We start from the raw sequence: 22,102 nt of genomic DNA on the forward strand, positions 1-22,102 counted from the left end.
CCTAGAGGATATTAAGCTAAGCAAAAAAAGCCAGTCACACAAGGACAAATACTGCATGATTCCACTGATATGAGGTGTTTAAGATAGTCAAACTCATAGAAACACAGAGTTGAATGCTGGTTACTAGGGACAAGGAGGAGAGGGAGACGGAAGTTGTTTAATGGATATAGTTCCTGTTATGCAAGATGAAAAGCTTCTGGAGATCTGTTATAAAATATAGTGCCTATAGTTAACAATCCTGTATCATACTCAAGAAATTTAAGAGGGTAGATCTCATGTTAAGTACTCTTACCACACTTTAAAAAAAAAAGGTGACTCAGCAGGAATTTTGTGTTTGGTCTTTGTGTTTTTCTGTTTTAGCACTGCACCAATTTTTAAATTAAAGCTAACATTTTGACCAATTTCAGTGTGCCAGATACTGTGTTATGCATTTCCCATGCACGGTCTCGCTGAATTTTCACCACAACCTGGAAAGTATATTCTACAATTGTCTGGATTTGGGGGAAAGCGTGGAATCTGTAAGCCATAAACCTTACTATTCATCACCATGATAAACTGCCTCCTCCCAACTCCTTTTGCTTTTTATTTGTTTGTAAAACGTCTGACCCACATTCTTGGCATTGCCTGAAATTTCAATCATTTGGAATGTTAAAAGCCACATATTATTATAAACTTATTGTCATTAAATTGTGATTAATTTGGTAGTAATGGCAATCAGGTTTCTTGGACAGGCCAGATTTCTTAACTTCACTAAAGTGTCAAAAGAACCATAGCATTGATGTTCTTATTCAATAAGAATAATAATACTTATTGAGGACTTTGTCAGGCCCACCTTAAGAGTTCATTTTCATAACTGAGTGACCAAATACATTTTTTTCAATCTTCTAAAGGGGAACACTCATGAGAGTGAAAGAGGGAGCTACTGAAAATTATGATGAGGTAATAGGCAAAACCATGATTGTCAGAGCCAACTGAGAGGTACTCATGACACACAACCTAGTAAGGACCCCCGTTTCAGTGTGAAATTATAAGAGGCAAAGTCAAGGATGCTTTTGTTGTAAACTTAATTATTACTACCTCACTCAACTCTCAGCTTCAAACTATTTAGCAAACAATACCTGTATTGCTATCAATATTACAAAAATTATTCCTCTATTAAACCTATGCTACATATATTTTTAAACCTTATTTCTTCTAGGTAAAGTGGATCAGATTTTTTTTTATTAAGACATACTTAACTGAAATTCACTTTCTAAAAAAGTGAATTTGTGTTTGTAAAACATTTTAAGTCTTTATATGCATTACTTAATAATGGCAAAATATGAGGCAAAAATTTAAATTTGTTCAACAAAATGAAATTTATTTATTATAACTAATAGGAATGTAAAGTTACTTAATGTCAAAAATAGTAGACATATAACTAATTCTGAAACATAAATATGCTTTCCTGTATTACACAATCACAAATGTTCCATAGGAAAGGACGTTCTGGAAAATAATTTGAAAACATAGCATCCAGTTTTCCAAAAAGGGCAAAAAGCAAAACAAAAACTCAGTTTCTTAAAAAGAACAGTTTTGTTTAAAAAAGTTTTTACTTTCAAAGGATCAATGGAATGAAATGAGAAACCATGTTTTTTTTTTTTGTTTCTAGTACATTATCTACAAAAAAAAATCATTTGAGCATCACTGAAAAGTTAAAAAACTGTTCATTTTGGAATAACTTTTGTATTTAGACAATGTGTTCTCAGATAAGTCACATAACCTTTCTAAGACTCAGTGTTCTAATCTAGAAAATGTGAGAGTTTTTCAGCTTTGTTAGGCTCCTGCCATCTGAATAACCTTATGAGTCTACAAAATAAATGTTCCATCTTTCCATCTTTCAATTCAGGAAGCATACAATACGATTCAAAAATAAAGACTGATAAAATATATTTTGGTTCTAGATAATAGGGAATTGAAAAAAAAAAAACCACCTACACATAACGTGTGGGGAAAAAAGGGGACACAAAATGACAAGGAGAAGATGAAAGAAGGATTAAAAGATAAAGAGTCAAAAAAGAGAGAGAGTAGGGAAGAATGTGTCACATACACTACACAGGCTGAAAAATACCTGACACATACAAATACACATATAGAAAAGGGGATTCATGATAGACTTGCAAAGATGGTAATTCATAGGCAAAGACACAATTGTCAGAGAAAGAGGAAGAGAGTGATATGGAGAGGTAGGAAGGGAGGGAGAACCTCCCCCCACACACATATACACAAGTTCAGAGCATGTACAAAGAAGTATGACGAGTAATAAATATTGAAATCAACACAAAGTCAGACGTGTATGATCAGAATGAGATGCTCAGAGAGAAGAAAACACACAGAGGCTACTTTAATAACATTCCCATTTTGTAGATCTTAAGGATAATATTGTTAAAGACTGTAAAGCTCAAAATATGCATTAGATGAAAACGAGGATACCACTTCATGATCCTTATCTGGAGGAAGCCATTCAGCTTCAAAGTAACATTTCCCATCTCTGCTATGAAGAGCCACTACTTGAGCCAAAGCAAGTCAACACAGTTTTGCAATGAACCCATTATAGGACTCCCTTAAAAGGATAGCTGTATTATCTCCAATTGCTGTTTTCTCTATTCAGTAAGAAAGATAAACATGCCAAAGTAATTGGTCAGTTGGCTAAATACACAGGGTTCAACATATTAGAGTTAGCTGTGGAGAAAGGTAACTGCCACCAACGACTGTCATGGTAGGACATTTTTGGAGATACTATCTGTTGAGGAATGGGCGTGTTTGTATCCTAGCAACCATGAGATACTAGTCAGAATTTTAACACACATTGTAGACTTTGGAATGGAGATGGGGGGCTGGAGAATACAGGGAAGGGGTCTCTTTTATTCTTCCCTCTTCAAATGACTGAAAAATTGAGATTTAATGATGGTCAAGAATGTCTCTTAATCACCTTGACCATCTTACCTTTTTTTTTTTTAACTATTCATTTATGTATTGACCTAAATCTGGCACTGATCATTCACTTCCTATTCCTAAATTTAAACCAACAGGGATAGGGTGGCATAAGGATTGAGAAGAGACAATTAATTCCCTTTTAATATGACTAATGAATAAGATTCCAAATTCTGTGACATTTGGTGGCAAAGGTACAGTATTAAAATTACACTTTTGGGATGGGACACAAATATTATGGATGATAAAGTAATATAAATCTACACAAGATGGTGTTTATAGCCTTAGTTTTAATTTTCCATCATAAAAACTTGACTTGTTACTCTGTTCCAGAACAGATAAAACCCTGACTCATGTTTCACTATTCACAAAGCTGCTACTGTGTTAGTTTTACATAGCTCACTCACATTTCCTTACAATTATAATTTTTTTGTTTCTTTTTGTAATATCAAGTCATACTGAGATACAGTGGAATATTTTGGGGCATCTTTCCTCCTTCTTCCCCTTCCTATAAGTAATGATTTTATTTGCGTTGTTATGTGGCTACAAAATTTAATTACTAGGAAAATATATTCTCTCCATAACCAAGTATCTATATACTTACATAGCTATTTTGAAATTGAAAAGTGAAATTTACATTTTTCAGTTGGAAAAAAATTAAATTAATTTCTTAAAAAATTCTGATTATTCACACAACTGAAAGAAAGTGTTGATATATAAAAATAAAAGGGGATTTTTCCCAAATACCTAGTTGCTTAAATTATAGACATCAAAACACAAATTTTGAATTTAATGTTATAAGGTGGTACTTATTTCACTTCAAAAATATTTGATCATGTAAATAATCTATTACAGGAACTTTAGCATCAATCATCAATTTAAAAATATAATGAACAACCTGACACAATTCAAAATTAAGTCTCATGTAAATAATCATGTAAATAATCTATTACAGGAACTTTAGCATCAATCATCAATTTAAAAATATAATGAACAACCTGACACAATTCAAAATTAAGTCTCTATTATTTTCTTTTCAAATCATCTATGTACAGAAACTTTCTTTGGTATAACTTCTTCATATACCTCTCAATTTAGTCAGGTACTGATGAATAACAAGTGATTCTTTAGAAGCAATTGTGCCATTTTTGAAAATAGCCATTTCATATTACATGAAAATTATAGTTTTGCAATATCTTCTTGGCATGGATTTGCTCCTGGGTTAAACGATGACAATTTGCTTTATATTTTGGATTGAACAAAGTTAACAGGTATTCAATATGCTCAGTAAGGTAGCAGAACTGTGGTCAAAAGTGGATAAAAGGTTTCAAAATACCCTTGTAAGGTCAAAAGCATATATAGACAGCACATATGGGGACATATAAAGTGAAGGAGAAGAAGCCTTAGATCTGACCTTGGCAAAACCTGCAGAGCATTTGGATGAAAGATGCCAGTGTTTGGGATTAAGAAGCGTGTAAAATTTGGGTTCTGAAAGTCTGTAGATGGAAATTTGCTTTTATATCAAAACTACCACACAATAAATGGTCTTCTCTCAGCACTTACCTACAGGCAAAAAGAAAGATAAATCAAAACAAAAAGTGTGTGGTTCTTAACTGAAGAAATTGAATTTCTCATCTGGAAAGAATCTAAGCCATTGGTATGAACACCTCAGAATAAAGCCTACTGCATTATACAAAGAGACTTAGAAGACCTCTTTCAGCAAGAGACTGAGCTCTCTACCTTAGCACATAAAGTAAAATACCGCAGTCAACAAGACCCACCCAGGTACTTAGAGCTTGCTGTCCTTCTATTTCCTCATTCTTAAATATATCACTGCTGTATGAACAAACTCCACAGCCCCCAAAGAGAAAGTGGCTTACAAAAGGACAAATTCCTTGAAAGACACAACTTACAAAAGCTGACACACAAAGAAATAAAAATCTAACTATCCCTGTATCTACTGAAGACATTGACCAATTATCAAAAAGTATCACCAAATGAAACAAAACCAAACACCCCATACACTGAGGGATTTACAAATGAATTCTTCCAAACATCTCAGGGAAAATGACACTAATCTTCAACAATTTCTTCCCCAAAAAAAGAGAGCACCTCTCAACTTGTTTTCTAAGACTCATCTAACATTGTTATTAATACTTGAGAAGGACTAAAACATATTACATACCATTTCCTGTCATGAACAAAGATATAAAAATTCTAAAGAACATATTAGAAAGTTGAATCCAGCAATCTATAAAAAGTACAAGACATCGTGACCAATAGGATTTATTTCTGGATCCCAGAGAAGTTTCACACTCTAAAAACAATGGCTGTAATTCATAACATTCACATGGAGGAGAAAAATCATATAATCATTTCAATAAATCCAGGGAAAGTATACGATATGTTCAATATCTATTCGTAATAAAAAATTGGGATTAAGAAGAAATTCCTTAATCTGACTAAGAGGATCTATAAAAAGTCCTACAAGAAGTATCGTATGTAATGATCAATTACTGAAAGCTTTCCACTTGAAACAGGGAAGAATCAAGGCTTCCCATTATCACCACTTCTTTTAAACATTGTTTTGGAGGTCCAAGTTTATGCTAAAAAAAAAAAAAAATCATAAGGATTGAAAAGAGAGAAACTACCTCTATTTGATGACACAATTCTGTACATTAAAAAAATTCAAAAGGTTTTACAAACCATTAATATTAATAACTGAATTTAGCGAGGATTCTGAATATGTGCTTAACAGAGAAAAATCTATTCTGTTTCTATATACCAGCAACAAGAAAAATTAAAATTTGAAATGAATCCCATTTATAATGGGAACATAATGTCAAGTATCTGGGATTAAAGCTAATAAACCATGTGCAGTTCCTCTTGAATGAAAACTGTAAAAAGGCATTAAAGAAGATCTGAACAAATGAAGGGGTGAATCATTTTCATGGATTAGATGACTCAATATTGTATAAAATTTTAATCGATCTACAAATTCAACATAATTCAAATTGGTATCCTGGCAGGCTTTAGTAAAAATTGACAAGTTGGTTCCAAAATTTATTTGGTAAACCAAAGAATCAAAATAGCAAAAACAGTCTGGACTAACAAGAACAAAGTTGGAGGATTTACACTACCAGATCCCAAATTTTTTTTATAAAACAAGTGTGTGTGTGTCATACATATTGTATATAAAAATGCATATGTATGTATATATGTGTGTATGTATATAAACACATATATGTATATACACACATAGATATGTGTATATGTACATAAATACATTGTACATATACATACACACATAGTTGAATATTATTCAGTCATAAAAAGGAGTGACGTTCTGATACCCACTACAATATGGATGAAATTTTAAAATCTTATGCCAAGTTAAATTAATCTAGACACAAAGGGACAAATATAGTATGAGTCCACTTATATGAAAAATCTAGAATAGGCAAATTTGTAGAGATAGAAAGGGAATTAGAGGTTATTTTGTTGGAGTAGGGTAGGGAGATGGGGAGTTATCGCTTAATGGTTATAGAAATTCTGTGTAGGGTGATGAAAAATTTTTGGTAAATAGATAATGGCAATGGTTGCACATTGTGGATATAGTAAATGGCACAACTGTACATGTTAACATTGTTAAAATGACAAATTTTATGTTACATATACATATTTTACCACAATTAAAAAAGTAAATATACCAAACTCACTGAAGGGTACATTTTAAAATGGATGAATTGTATGGTATATAAATTATATCCCAATAAAGCTGCTGAAAAATGACTGTTATTAAGCCAGTGTGGTACTAGTTGAAGGACAGAGGTAATCAAATGGAACAGAATAGAGAATTCAGAGCAGATTCATACATATACATTCACTTAATTTATGATAAAGCTGCCACAGCAGTACAGTAGGAAGAGGACTGCCTGTCGATAAAGTGATGGATCAATTGATGTTGTTTTTCATTTTAAGTTCATATGGTTTTAAACAGTTAGTATGCATTAATTTGATTAACATTTTGAACTATTAGATTTTAAAAGTATCCAAGGTAGAAAGACAAATACTCACAAGTAAGTAAATAAATAAGTAAATAAAAATAAATAAAACCCTTTTTGGAGAAGGTAAGCATGTATTAATCATTGATCAAGATATTATAGGTAAGGATAAGTAATTTTGATTTATGATACTTGTTGAGTTGAACCACCTTCATTTTCCTTACATATTGTCAATATACATTTGAATACTGAATTAATTACTTCATCTCTTTTCCAGTCTAATTCTTCAGAATAATTCATGTAAAGTAATAATGGTGCCTCTCTTGGAATGTGGTCTATAATGTACCATCATCTACCATCACCATTCCTTCCATCCACAACAAATCATACAACCAAATCAAATGGTTAAGTTAAAAAAAACCCACAACAACAATCCACAAACCAGTCCCCCTCCTCCACCCCCACCAATTAAGCATTGTGAAACAAAACAAATGCAAATGCTTGCAACATTTAACAAATGTGACAAGGAAGATGGTTAGTGTCTAACCTTTATCCACTGAAGATTTGTCTGCTTGAGCTTATTTTCAAGTTTATCTTGCTCTTCTGGGCTTATGGGAGCACTGACAAGCACTGTTCCTCCAGTTTCATTTAATTGTTTTAGAATTCCCTGGCGCAGGGGCAACTCTTCGGCCAGTAACTGAAACAGACAAATGCAACAACGTTTAAAATAAATTACAGCACAATGCCAACTACCTTGTCTTTGCCTCTATTGATTAGTCTAACAAAACAAAACAAGACTGGAAGGCCCACTGATACCTCAAATACCAAGTTTTCTACAGAGTGCAGAGTGGGTGGACTGAAATACCCACTCCTGAGTAAATCAGCCAGTCTAAGAGAGGATCAGGGTATCTTATCCCTCAGAGACTTTTTTTTCAAGAGAAAAATGTTACATAGCATGATGAGCTCTAACATAATATCCCAAACAGTGTCAAGAGTCTAAAAACACACCTCTATCCAAAATAGAACAATCTGGATGAATTTAATCATCCTCTCAGGTATTAAGCCTTCATGCTATAACATACCAGTGAGTAAGAAAGCACATCATATTAAGAGATAACTAACATTTTTATATAAAAATTCTGTAAGTTAGATCCTATCAACTTCATCTTACATAGAAGGAAACTGAGACAGAGAGGTCAAATACCAACAGAGAGGTTAAATACCAGGTTCAAGGATACAAAAGTAGCAAGCAGCAGAGCTGTGATTCAAACTTGGGCGGTTGCATTTAAGAACCCTTAATTTTGATGACTCCACATCCCTGAAATTCTCTTATTCACTTAATATCTCATTAAAAATGCCCTTTCCCATGACCTACCAAACCACCATAGTTTTATTAACTGTCTTTAATTTATTTGTGTCATCTATAGCTGCAGTATTCAATACAATACCACTACCCACATGAGGCTATTTAAATTTAAATTAATTAATATTCAATAAAATTAAAAACTCAGTTCCTAGGTCATATTAGTTACCTTTCAAGTATTCAAAAGGCACATACAGCTAGTAGCTACTGAAACTGATTCTGTGGGACATTTCCATCATCACAGAAAGTTCTATTGGACAGTGCTGATCTAGACTGTCTAAGAAAAAAGGAAATCAATGCATATTTATTAATAAGTGAATGTCACTAAACATGTCTCTTAAATGAGTTTTCGGTTATATTGCTAAAAATAACACTCAGTACATTTAGAAAAGATGAACTTTCAAGAACTGACTGAGTTTATTTTTCCATGACATAAATATCTTCAAATGAACTATGGATCAAAAACTTCTTTTGACTCTCAAATACACAGTGCATATCTGACATATATTAGGTGCTCAGTATTTGTTTACTGAATTAAGCAACATTTTTATCCTAATTCTTTATCCTCTACTCAGGTACAAATTTCTTATTTCACAGAAATAAACAGTTGACCCTAGAGTCTTATTTGCATGTGAAAACCAACTGAATCATTGATAAAGAAAGAACTCCATTTCCCTTTGATTGTGTGACCTTGTAAAATGAGGATAATAACAACCATTTTGAAAGTTTGAGATTAAATAAAACAGCAGATGTAAATATATCTAATATTTAGTACTTAATAGAGGATAATTTAATATTAATTTCTCTTTCCCTTTCACCTTCTCTTCAAGAGTTAAAGTAAAACAGATCCAAAAGAGTTCCTTTCTTCAAACTAACACCATGAAAGTTAATCCAACTGTACAATCAAAGCGTCTCAGTCAGCCAGGTGAGGTAAGCAGTAATAAGCAGACATCACAGTAGATGGGCATAAAAAGCCACTTGAATAAACTGCAAATCCATTCAACCAGTGTAGAAAGTGAACTGGTACTATGTCCCCGGTCCTTACTCCTCTTCCGATCCCCAGACAAAACAAACCAAAACAAAACATTGCTTCAGGCAAATCGAACACCTTTAATTAGAGGTTGTAGTAGTGAGATTGATTCAGCAATTAAGATCCTCCCTAAGAAATGAGATTCATTTCTATAAAGATTCTCCCCAGTTTCTTAAATAATTTGGACCTGTGGAATTCTCCATTAAGTCTAAAATAAATTTCAAATTAGTTTTAAAGGTACCACCATGCGTTTTACAGGCACACACACACTTAAAAAAAAAAAAAAATATATATATATATATATATATATATATATATATATATATATATATATATACAGTCATTAAGAAACACTAAGTTAAGACAAAAGAAAGTTGTGAGAAAGCTAGTGCAGAACTATCAATAACCTAATGGGCAGGAAATCAATTATTAAATACATTAAAAAAAGATTCATATACTTTTTATGCAAGTAGGCCCTGGGGGATTTTAGAAAATAAAATTACCTTAATTTCTTCAAGTTTTCCTTTCAGTTGCTGCTCATTTCCAGGTTCAAGTGGACTACTAGTAATGTTATCTGCTTCTTCCAGCCATAAGATAAATTCATTTAAATCTCTTTGAAATTCTGACAAGATATTCTTTTGTTCTTCTAGCCTGGAGAAAGAAGAATAAAATTGTTATAAACAACATACTTCTCAAGCCTTATTATTTTTTTTAAAGAAAACTGAAAAAAAAAGGCACACATTTTCAATAAAATAAACAGTTTAAAAGATGTTAACAATATACAATTTTTAAAGCAAATGTATTCACAGAGCAATTTCAGTATCTCAAAAATCTCTGAAAGGTAAGAGATTAAAATTGGTTAAGAAAAAAAAATTCCAGTAACATTATTATTATACTAGAGCAGTGTTTCTCAGCTTCCACACTACTGACATTTAGGGTTGGATAATTCTGAGCTGTGAGGGGCTGTTCTGGGCATTGTAGGAGGTCTAGCCGTATCCCTGGTCTTTCTCTACCAGATGCTGGTAAGCATTCCCAAGTTTTGACAACCAAAAATATCTTGAGGCATTGTGAAATACCACCTTGCGGGCAAAACTGTCCCTGGTTGAGGACAACTTCACTAGATTAAGTATGTAATATGAAGTTGCATGTTTTAAAATGCTTAAATAAAATAACCTTATGGAAAATTATGGGGTAAAAGTAAAAGCAAGAGCATTAAAATAAAATCACCGAATTACTGCATGTTGAAATGTTTTCCAAATTATGACTCACAATCTTTTTTGAGGAAAGAGGGAAAACGATTTAAAATACTTAACATATGTTGTACTAGTGTAAGATTTAATTATAAAAACACACATATTGTATGTTACTCAATTAGCCATAAATTTATTTTTATATATTGAATCGTAACACAACTGAGCAAAATGGGCTGCACTTAAAATAATTCACAAGTTTTTGGTTTTGCTTTGTTTTGGGAGCTATATATCTCTTGTATGTAAGTTTTAATTGAAGTATAATATACATATAGGAAACTGTACATATAACCATATAACTCAATATAGTTTTAAAAAATGGATACACACAAAAAAAGAAAAAGAATAGAATGTTGGCAGAAACTCAGAGGCCCCTATTGACCCTTGCAGTCACTACCTTGAAGTGTAATCAGTATCCTATTAATTTTGATTATTTTTGTCTGCATTGAACATTACATATATGGAATCATGTACACTGTCTTTCATACAACATAATGTTTACAATCATCATCCATGTTGTGTGTAGTTTATCTTCCTCAGTGTATAGTATCAAATTGTATAAGTATGTAAATACATTTTTGTTCGTGGATATTTGAGTTACTTCCATTTGGGGGCTGTTTGGCTTAAATTTTTGTTTTGTTTTGCTTCAAGTTAAATGTTTATTGAGGGCTTACTAACTTTCAGGAGTTCTACTGGGCATTACAATCAAAGATAGACATGTCATGTACCTTGCCTTGAAGATTTCACAGTCCCTAAGAGGAAACAAGCATGTATATGGAGGACTATGATGGAATATTGTAAAGAATATATTATTTCTGGGGCAGGACACAGGAGATGTTCCAGTGAACACAATAGTTTATCTGGGTCTTGAAGCATGGAAAGAGATCTTATTCACAGCCTCTGCGAAGACAGGGCATTAAGAGAACTACAGTTACACAAATTCCCCAAACCAGATCCAGTTACTGGATTTATGCTGGTCTGCACTCAGTTTTGTTCTTTGATGGGAGCTTGTCCAAAGTCTGTCTGAGGCACATGAGAAGACATACTCTTCTTTGTCTATTCTCAAAATAGTAGATCCTATAAAAGACCAAGTCATAGTATGGGATCCTGTGAAAATTCAAGTCATATTATGTCACCATTCCACTCAAAACTCTTCCATTGGTTCCCAATTCATTGACAGCAAAAGCCAATTTCAGCATTCTATGAGGGCCTAGATCTGGGCTGTACAATATAGTAGGCGCCTTCACATGTAGCTACTGATCACTTAAAATGATGTAAGGTGAATTGAGATGTGCTGTAAGTGTAAAATGCACTGCAGATTTCAAAGATTTAGGTACAAAAAAATCAGCTCTGTACTTTCCACTCAATTTTGCTGTGAATTTAAAACTGGTGTAAAAAAAAACTATATTTAAAATATTAGAAAAGAATGTAGAACATCTCATTGGTACTTTTAATATCATGTACAAGTCAGAATGATAATATTTTAATATAGTGAGTTAATAAAATATATTCACTTCACCTGTTTCTACTTTTTTTTAAGAAAATGCATCAAGTAGAAAAATTTAAATTACATATGTGGCTCACTTTATATTTCTATTGAAGAGCAATGATCTATAAATTCTGCTGATTCTCTCTCTCCTTCTCTCTCTGACCTCATTTCCATCCACTCTCCCTTACTCTTACCTTTCTTGAGACCCACTGGCTTCCTTACTGAGCTCCCCAAACACACCAGATGAGCCCCCACTTCTAAGCTTTTGTACTTGCTGTTTCTTTTTTTTCCTGCCCAGAATTGCCTTCCCTCACATATCAGTCACTGCTGGTTCCCTCACCTCCTGCAGGTCTTTCCTAAAGACTTTAAATTACACTTCTCCCCTCAAAATTCTGTTACTTCTTCCTGGTTTATCATTCCTTTTAGTTCTTAAAACTAACATACAGTATAATTTGGTTATTTTGTATACTGTCTATATCACACTCAGGAAATTAAGCTTCCTGAGGGCAAGGACTGTGTCTGATTTATTTATTACAGATATCCTTGCTTCTGGAACCATGCCTGGCACAGAACAGATGTTAAATAAATAACTGTTGTGTAAATGAATGAATTCTGCCATCATTCTTTTCAACCTTACATGCGTTTCTGTTTTTAAAAAATCTTTCCCATTCTTTGCAAAACTAATTCTAAACCATGATCTAATTTACTCACCAACGTGTACCACAGTATTCCACCAAATGAAAGACATCTTCAGTTGCAGATTATCTAATACCAATGTAAGTGCTATCAGCATGTGGGTTGGGATAGGGAATACTGCTGATTAAATGATGACACATTACTTAGTGGCTTTATTCATTTAAAAAGTAGAATATCAGTGAAAAAAATTGGTGAGGTATTCTTAAAATGTCTTCACATTTAGAGTCAGAGTCTTCTACATCACTTTTCCCTTTAGAGTGATGTCTGTCATTTTCCATACAGTGTCATCCTGTGTAATATCAAGAGTGCTGACAATGTAGCACTTCATAAGAGGGCTACACTATTGTTTCTTAGATTTTCTTTTAAACCACATGTGGCCTGGCTAGCAGGAACTGTAAAACCCAGCCTGATTTCAGTGATGTAAATGTGATAAATTGTGCAGCTCAGAATAAAGTTTGGCTTGTTTGCATTGCCCCCATCACGGATATAACAACTCAGGTTCTTTTGGCTGCTACCAAGTTGCTGGTTGTTTCAGGATATTAAAAAAAAAATCATAACATAATGACAGTTTACTGTTACCTTTAGTTTGTAATTATGAACAGATATTATTATTGGCATTATCTGCCTGGTGTTTGAGCTCATTTTGTGTTAATAGAGTTAGTAAAGACTTGGCATTAATTTCCATGGGAACTAGTGTTTGATTATATGAGTTCTTGCCAATGACAAATATTTTGGCTCTCTTGTACATGTAAAGTAAGGATGCCTACATTAATGCCTGATATTGACATTGCTGGTTACTGAAGTATTTGAGATTTAGGGAGGAAGGGTCAAGAGATGAAGCCGCTGAGGTGGCTGTGGGCAGGGTAATGAAGCAGCTAGAATATTTTATTTTAATCCCTAGGAGATGAACTACTCAAAGGTTTTGAGTAGAGGAGGATTTACTTCATTCATTCACTCCAGATACTGTGTGGAGAATGGATGTGGGCGAGGGTGGTAAAACAAGAGACTGAGGAATCAAGTATGAGACAATCACAACAGGCAGGTGATAAAGTAATAAAGGTCCAAATCATGAAGATGTAGCAAGAGGAAAGCAGATGACAGGATAAGTTTAAAATGTAGAAGGAGATTCAACAGGACTTGTTGGTAAAGGGAGGGAGACTAGCATTAGCAGCGAATAATTATAAAGCACCTACTACAGGGCAGCCACTACATCAAGCACCAAGTCCCCACATCACTACTATGTGGTGGGTACTAGTCTCCCCTCATCTACAGTATTTTGCCCAAGACCAAACAGCTAGTAAGTGGTCAATCCAGCATTCAGTCCTGGGTCATCTACATCCAGAGACTGTGCCCTTCACTTGTTCAACCTCTTACATATGGTCTAGGAGTGATTCTACCTTATCTGGCTGAATAGATGTTATTTACTCCAGCTGAGCTTACATTTAATTGTCTCAGATATTTAGGGGAAATTACTAGTTTAAAAAAATAGATCTGGAACTCAAGGGAGAGAGGAAAACTAAGATTATGGACTCCAGAGTCATCAGCAATGAGTCGGTGGATAAAATATAGCCTTTGAACTAATAATGTACACTTCATATCTGGCATCCTCTGAATTTTCAGGTTAATGATAGACAATTTTCCCTCCTGCTTGCTTAATTTGAAAAAATAAAAGAAGGAAAGGTCCATTTCACAGCCATTTATTGATTTCCTATGAATGGGTAACCTGTGGCTCCTGCTCCTCCCTCAACCTCCCTACTTTGACACAGAAAGTCAAAGGAATGCCTAGTGTGTTCTTATGGCCCCTCCAAAAGCTACACAGATTTGTGAAGGAGTTTTTCAGCCCACCAAATACTCAGCTGAAGGAGAACATGGTTCTCCCTTCTTCCAGTCCTCAGTAAAACTTTGCAAAAACCTGGTTACATTTGTAAAATCTAGACAGATGGTAAGGATTTTCTCAACCTTCATCAGAAACTGATGACTTTAAGGGATAAAAAACCCAAAACCTAACAAAAATTTGGAGTAGAAAAGAGTAATATGCAAAAAAAAATTAAAGAAAAAGACCCAAACCTAGAATAAAATTCTAAAAGCAAATACCTCTACCTCCACTTCAGACATATTTCAAATTAATTACTTGCATATTTTTTCCTGTCAAGACTATCCAGCCAAGAGAAAAAGTAGAAATAAACTTATTCATTGTAATTGAGATTTATATATTTAATTGGGATCAAACTCAATATAAGCATTTTGTACCTATTTTTTCATTTAATACGTTACTGTATTTCCTTAGGTCATTACTATTTGAAAATTGATTTTTAAGATCTGAGTAATAAGCAATAGATGAGTACACCATATTTTACCATTTTTCTGTCATTAGACATCTAGTTTGGTTCCAATTTTTCATTGTAATAAATAACCCTGTAACAAATACTTTTGTTTATGCATTTTGGCTCATGTATCTGCTAATTTTCTTGAATAAGGAAGAAGAGTTAACAATAATAACACTAAGAATTCAGATGCCCACTGCTAAATTACTTTGCAATGCTGGTAGTAAGGATATGCAAACACTTCCATCAACAGTTACAAAATATACATTTTTAAAACAAGTTATAAAATATGAAAGTCTCAACATACTTTTTTACCGTTATTGAGCATTACAATCTATATACTTGATAGAAGAAAAACAGTTTGTCATGGTATACTTTTTAAATTTTTTATTAATAGAAAAGTTAAACAATTTGTATACATGTGCATATTTGTCATTTCTGTTTCTACTGTCAAACTATGTGTGTTGCTCATTTTCCCTCCGGGTTTTCTTATTTGTTTCTAAGGGCTCGTTTCACATTATCTTAAAAATGTATTTACTGAGAATATTTTTCCAGCTCTCCTTTAATCTTTTTAAAAATATTTTTGTTTCTAAATAAAATTTTATCAATTCCTTTGTTATTTCCTGCATTGATTCTACTCTGAAAACTGTGACCATCCTACAGTTGTTTAGATATTTGCCTTTACTTTACTCTGGATCTTTATACGTTCATTAAAAAAAAAACCTAAATGCTTAATGTATCTCAAATTTATATAGTTAAGTATAAATCTTGAGGGGTTTTTCAGAAATTGATATTTTTTCCCAACACAATCTGTTCTCTATTGACTTGTGGTGATTTCTTCATTATATTTTGTGTTTTATATGTAATACGATTCTGTTCACAGATCTATCATAGATTTTTGTGACAGCAGTGCACTACATCAATCATTGCAGCTTTAAAGGATGTTTAATTCCTGGCAGGTTAAAATTCTCTCCTACCTTAGCTATTCTAATTTATGTATTTGGTCAAATTACAAAATAAATTTCACTGGGGACTTTGATACGGATTCCATTAAATCAATAAATTAATTTGTGAAGAACTACTGTCTTTCCAGTATAAATCTGCTAAATTTTCTATGTTTACAGTGTATTTGGATACAGAGTATCTGGGACTCATCTGTGCACTATAAATAATTAAGTACGTTTTCTAATTAACCTTCAGCATCAGTTTGAAAGACAGTGACTTGCATATGATTTTATGGATATTAACTGTATACTAATTTGGAAAAGTCTTAAGAACTCCCAGAAAGAATAACTCATCACTAAAAAATTAAAAGCTTTGGCTATGCTATTTGCTATAATCTTTTTTTTTTTACATGTTTTTAGAAAACTTTTTCTTGATGATTTAATTTTTTAAAGAGTACAGCATTTTTTAAAATATGAAAACATTTGGTAGTCATTTCTTGTCTAGGTTTTTTTTTTATACTTTGAAATATAAAAAAAAGATGGTGCCAAAATCCCACGGGGACCTTGTTATAATATGCTTTTCCAAGAGCATGTGTTTTCTGAAATTTCAAAAGCATCAATTTGAAGTTTTAAAAGCTGCAATTTGAATTTATGTATTCAGATGATTGCAGAAAAGCGAAGGAACGCAGTTAGCATTTCCAGGCTTGTCTCTTGACAGAACAGTTTAAACGGCTTTATATTGGCATTCATCACATGAAGTGTTATTTCTTTGTTTACCTACTCGCTTAATGCTTATGGTAGGATTTATTCAGGCATGTGGTAGTAATAATAATGAATGGGATATTTAACATTACCCATCTGCAATTAAGTGCTAAATATTTTACTTTTAAAGACATTTCAATACATTTAGCTTTTTTTTTTTTTTTGGAAAAGAATGGCTTCTGTTTGAAATATTGGCTCTTTAGCCATTTATATTATAAATGCTCTTAATGCAATTGAAGGAAGCACATATTATGATGGGGAGAGATTTGCATAATCAGAAAGGAAGAGTTACCCATGTGTTGCTAAATTCAATGAATTTAACATTAACTCTTAACGAACTTTTTCTGTGGGGCTGCTCTTACGGTAAGAGGAAAGGACTGCCAAATCACACGCCAGGATTTTAGAGGCGGAGCTTCTACCAAGTGTTTCAGGCCAAGTGCTAGATATTTTCACATGTCAATTTCTTTTAACACTCAATACATCACTTGTATTATCTTCTGAATAGTCCCAATTAAGAAATTGAAGCCCCAGGGATTTATATTCCCTATACATCCAAGGTGACTATCCCATTTTCCAAATAGGAAGTTCCTTTCTAAGTTTCTGATACACTGTAACAGAAACTTTGGAAAATGTAGATAGAATCATCATCGGTCTACATAAAATGCTTAAGTCATTAATTCGATTGTGCATCCTAATTTAAAATCATATAACATATTACATTAGAAAGATCATTAATTTAAAATTATATAATAAGGTTATTATATTAGAAAGGTCACACTTCCCCATTCATAGTTTATACGATTGTATAACATTCTCCACGTGTATCTGCAACACTGGAGCTGCCATCCTGATTGATGCATGCAGGTTTTCAGTTACCTACTTCAGTGTTCTAGATGGTGTCAACTTCACTTCCACCCATGTGACCTGAGGTATAGTACTGCTGAAGCCATGTGTAATGTTCTACTGGAAACTATTCCAAGCAACAAACACAGATTTACGTAACAGAGTTTCATGTTATGTAAAGACAGTATTTATTTTTTCTGTGCCATATGTCCATGAGCTAAATGATGCAACCACTTACTGAGCTACATTTAAAATAATCTTTCCACAGTTTGTTTATAATGGCATTTAACTCCTGAAATGATGATGTCATACCACCCTAGTTAATTACTACTTCTATTACACTTGTTTTCTTCCTGTTGTTTTTTTCTCTATCAAATGACTTGTACAAGCAACCAAAATAAGCACCAATTGAGATTAAGCCAATATGTCTTTCTCAGACAGTACTTTGTTGTTTTGAGCAAAATAAAACAAGTATCTTGTAATTTGAGAAACTTAAAGATTCAAATAGAAGGTAACGCATAAGGGAAAATAAAATCATGCTTAGGCACACACAAAAACTTCTCTAAGTCATACCTTCTCTAGCACATTGTCAGAATCAGAACCAAGGTATCAATTCTATTTTTAAACCAACATGTGTCCCATATCTGGTTAGTGCAAGAATCACACAATCAGACATTCATTCATTTTTGTCTACAGTTTGTGCCTTATAAAAATTAAGTGCAACTGAGAGACATAACATATCAAGGTTCCTCAGTCATTTATTTCTCAGTATTAAGGAAAACAGTAGCAACTTGTGGGTAGATGTGGAGAATGAGAAGGGAAATCATGAAGCTTAGGAGTGAGAGTTCCTGAAAGGAAAAGAAGTCGAAATCTAAGCCTTGCAAGTTATTAGTTAAGAGTGTGAACTTGGGCAAGGTATTTAACCTTGTATGGACCTACGTTTCTTCGTCTTAAAATGGGGAAAATAAACACTTCATAATATTATATGGACTAGATTTGCTCTCAGAAATCCCAGTTTTAGGCTATTGCTTCACTAATGGTATTCAACAAATGGTAGAGAAAATAAAAAGTTTTTTGTTTTTTAAAGGAAGACTCCGGATACTGAACTGCTATTTCTATCTCACGATTTTGCCTAAGCCAACATAATTATATACATAGACATATTTACAGTGTATGAGTACACAAGGGGAGTATTTGAAACTGAGCATTTGATGAGCCAGTTGACAGCTCTATTTCTTTCTTCTGACAAACTTCCTTGACAAATTTTGTTGAGGAAACACAATTAGAGTCAAAATGCCACTCTATAAGTAAATGTGCCACCAGATGGGACTGCTTCTAGGTGAAGTAGATGTATGATTACAATGCAGCCAACACTTATTGAAGGTCTACTAGTGTCCAATGATATGGTGGTGAATGTAGGCAATAATCCTTGCCCTTGTGGAGCTTACATTCCAGACAAGAAACAAGGTAAAGAAGTGAAATACTGATTGTGCCATAGGGGTAAGAGCTACAGAGCGAAAAACTGAAGCAGGAAGAGGGAATATTGAGTGGAGCTGGAAGGTGACTGCCATTTTATAAAGGGTGATCAGAGAAGGCTTCCTTGAGAAGGGGTATTTGAGTAAAACCATCGTGGTAGAGACTAGCTAGCTGCTCTTCAGAAAACTTGCCTCTCCTCTTTTAACCATAAAGCTAGCTGTCATTTCCCACCCTCTCTTGTCAGTAGGTGTGGCTACATAAGTCAACTGTAGTCCATGAAATGCGAGCACTGATTCCAAGCTTGGCTCATCACCTCACCCCCACACAGCTGATATTCCTTGGCCTCCTTCTTTCTAATGTAGAAGAGCATAGTGATTTTGAAAGCCACATGTTAAAAATGTCAGAACCACAAAAATCAATGTAGCCTGGGTCCCCAATACACAGTTTGGAGAGGAGCTGCTTGCTGATCACAGGCAACTTTTTGAATTTTGCATGAGTGAGAAGTTTCTATTGTGTTAAGACACTAAAATGTGGGGCTTCTTTTTTTAACAGTGGTTTGAATTAAGTTAGGTAATAAAGGACGTAAGGGAGCAATCCATGTAAATATTGGGGGGAGGAATACTCTAAACAAAGGAAACAAGTACAAAGATCTTGAGGCAGGAGTGTGGTTAGAATGTTCCAGAAACAACAAAGAAATGGAAAAAATGTTCAGAATGGAAAGAAAGAAAGAAGGAGAGAGTAGTAGGGAGAAAAAAAAAAGGTTAAAAAGCCGAATCTTAAGAGGTTCTATGCAGAATCCCGAAGCTTTCATAACTCATATTCTCTATCAAACTCAGTTTTTAAGATTTAAAAAAATTCTAGAATAATCTTTTTGGGGAATCTCAGATTGAACTCTTCTCAAACCCTACTTAGTAGGCTCAATTAGCTAACTGAATCCCAGAACTCCCTCCATACTTTTGTTGTGTGCTGTCTACACAGATGCTGAAATAGATTTCTGAAAACATTGTGCATGCTTTGGATCATCATCTATCAGAGGCCGAGTGCCATACTTTATCAGTAAAGCCTGTAACAAAGCCACTACCACCTGGTGGAAGATGTAATGAAGAGTGAATGACCTCAGTTTTTCTACTTTCAATCATGGCTAGATTTTTCCCTTCCCAGAGGTTCAAAACACCATCACCTTCACTCCCTAGCTAGCTCTTCTGTCAGCTTCCATGGATGGCTGTGCTAGCTCCCAGTCTCTCAAGCTAGAAATCTGACAGGCATCCTTGATTCTTCTGTCTCCCTCACACTCAGGGTGTATCAGTGAACATGTCCTCCTAATTCCACTTGAGATCTCTCTCTTGAATTTGCCCACTTCTATCCATCCTCCCTGCCACTGCTCTCACCCTCTCTAACTGGATTGCTGAAGCAGTTTCCTAATTGGTTTTTGCCTCCCACCTTGATGTCTTCTTATTGATTCTCAACACTTTAGAATGAATAATCTTTCTAAAATATGTCTCTGATCATGCCCTTAACACCTTCAAACACTCCCTGGTGCCAACGGGATAAAATCCAACTTCTTTAATATGGATCAAAAACCTCTTTAGGATCTCATCTCTACTTACTTCTCTTTCTTCCTCTTTCTTTGCATTCCATGGTCCAGTGAACAAGTCACCCTTCCTCGCAATCCAGGATCATATCCATGTTAGGACTTAGCACACTCTTTCTGTCTGTCTGGGATATCCTTCCCCATATCTTGATCTAGATAGCTTCTGGTTACTTTTTCAGTCTCAGTTTAGCTATCCCTTCCTCTACAAACCTTTCCTCAATTAATTAGCAATCCCTTCCTAATCAAGTCTAAGTTACGGGTCCTGTTATATAGTCCCATAGCACCTCATAATTTTTCTATCATAGGGTTTATTGTAATTTCCTGTGTCTGTGCATATTATGCAAGTACCATAAGGACAGGCATTCTGCCTACTGTGATCATGCTCTATTCTCAGTACCTACTATATAGTGTTTGTTCAATTCTTAAATTCATGACCTCAGAATGATACCATCTCAGTTATGCATCTGAGAGTGATACCATTATTCATATTATTCTTGGGAGACTTTCCATGAAAAACAGAATGTGTTATGGGAGGGAAGTTCTATGTAAAATTAACTAAATCAAGCTGGGGAAAGCTACATACTAGAGACTTACAAACTATGGACCATGAGCCAAATCTTGGCCATCACCGGTTTTTGAAAATAAAGTTTTATTGGCACACAGCCACGTCCATTCATTTACACATTGTCTATGACTGCATTCATACTATGCCAGCAGAATTAAGTAGTTGCAACAGAGACTGAATGGTTCACAAAGCCAAAAGCACTTATTTGGCATTTCACTAAAGTTTGCCGACATCTGCTGTATACTAAATCCCTTTATTAGACACATACTAGGGAATTAAAGGTATGAGAATTCTGACATAAGACTAATCTGTACCAACCTTTTAACTTAGTTGTATGTGTGACCATGAAAATGTGTATGACCATTAAAACCCCTTTACACTCTGAAACAATTATGAACAGTTCACATAGTTTTTATTTCACAGGATACAACATGAGAATAGCTAACAGGAAAGCTAGACATTGCTCCTAATTATAAATATTTATTCTGTTTAAAATTTAAAGTTACCCAGTATGAGAAGCTATGTTTATTTCACTTATAATCAAACATGGAAAATACTTATTAAAAAAAAAAAAAAGACCCAGGCCTTTGCCTCCTCCTCTTCTTCTTTGCTTTTATGTTATTCAAGTTTATTTCCTTATTTTTCTCTTTCTTCCTGACCTAACTTTATCACTTCTTTTATAATTTCACATTCTTTTGTTACTCAGTCTTTTTCTGTGGGTTATATGGTGACTTTTATTACTGTGACTATATTTTAAATTCCACCAGGTATTCATAATTTCTACCCCCAGCA

The 22,102-nt window shown here is 33.9% G+C and overlaps 1 protein-coding gene across 2 annotated transcripts in view; it reads right to left on the bottom strand.

Moving 5' to 3' along the window:
* LOC102523807 (dystrophin) overlaps positions 1–22,102 on the bottom strand; it is a 647,651-nt gene that overhangs the window by 150,545 nt on the left and 475,004 nt on the right. For both annotated transcript variants that reach the window (XM_032475797.1, XM_032475796.1), the window contains exons 33-34: positions 9,874–10,021; positions 7,525–7,674 (exon numbers count right to left, since the gene is read on the bottom strand). In XM_032475797.1, coding sequence (XP_032331688.1) covers positions 7,525–7,674; positions 9,874–10,021 — 298 coding nt within the window. The remainder of the gene's footprint in view (positions 1–7,524; positions 7,675–9,873; positions 10,022–22,102) is intronic.

Source organism: Camelus ferus, chromosome X (genome assembly GCF_009834535.1).
Source record: "Camelus ferus isolate YT-003-E chromosome X, BCGSAC_Cfer_1.0, whole genome shotgun sequence".
NCBI classification, from domain to species: domain Eukaryota; kingdom Metazoa; phylum Chordata; class Mammalia; order Artiodactyla; family Camelidae; genus Camelus; species Camelus ferus.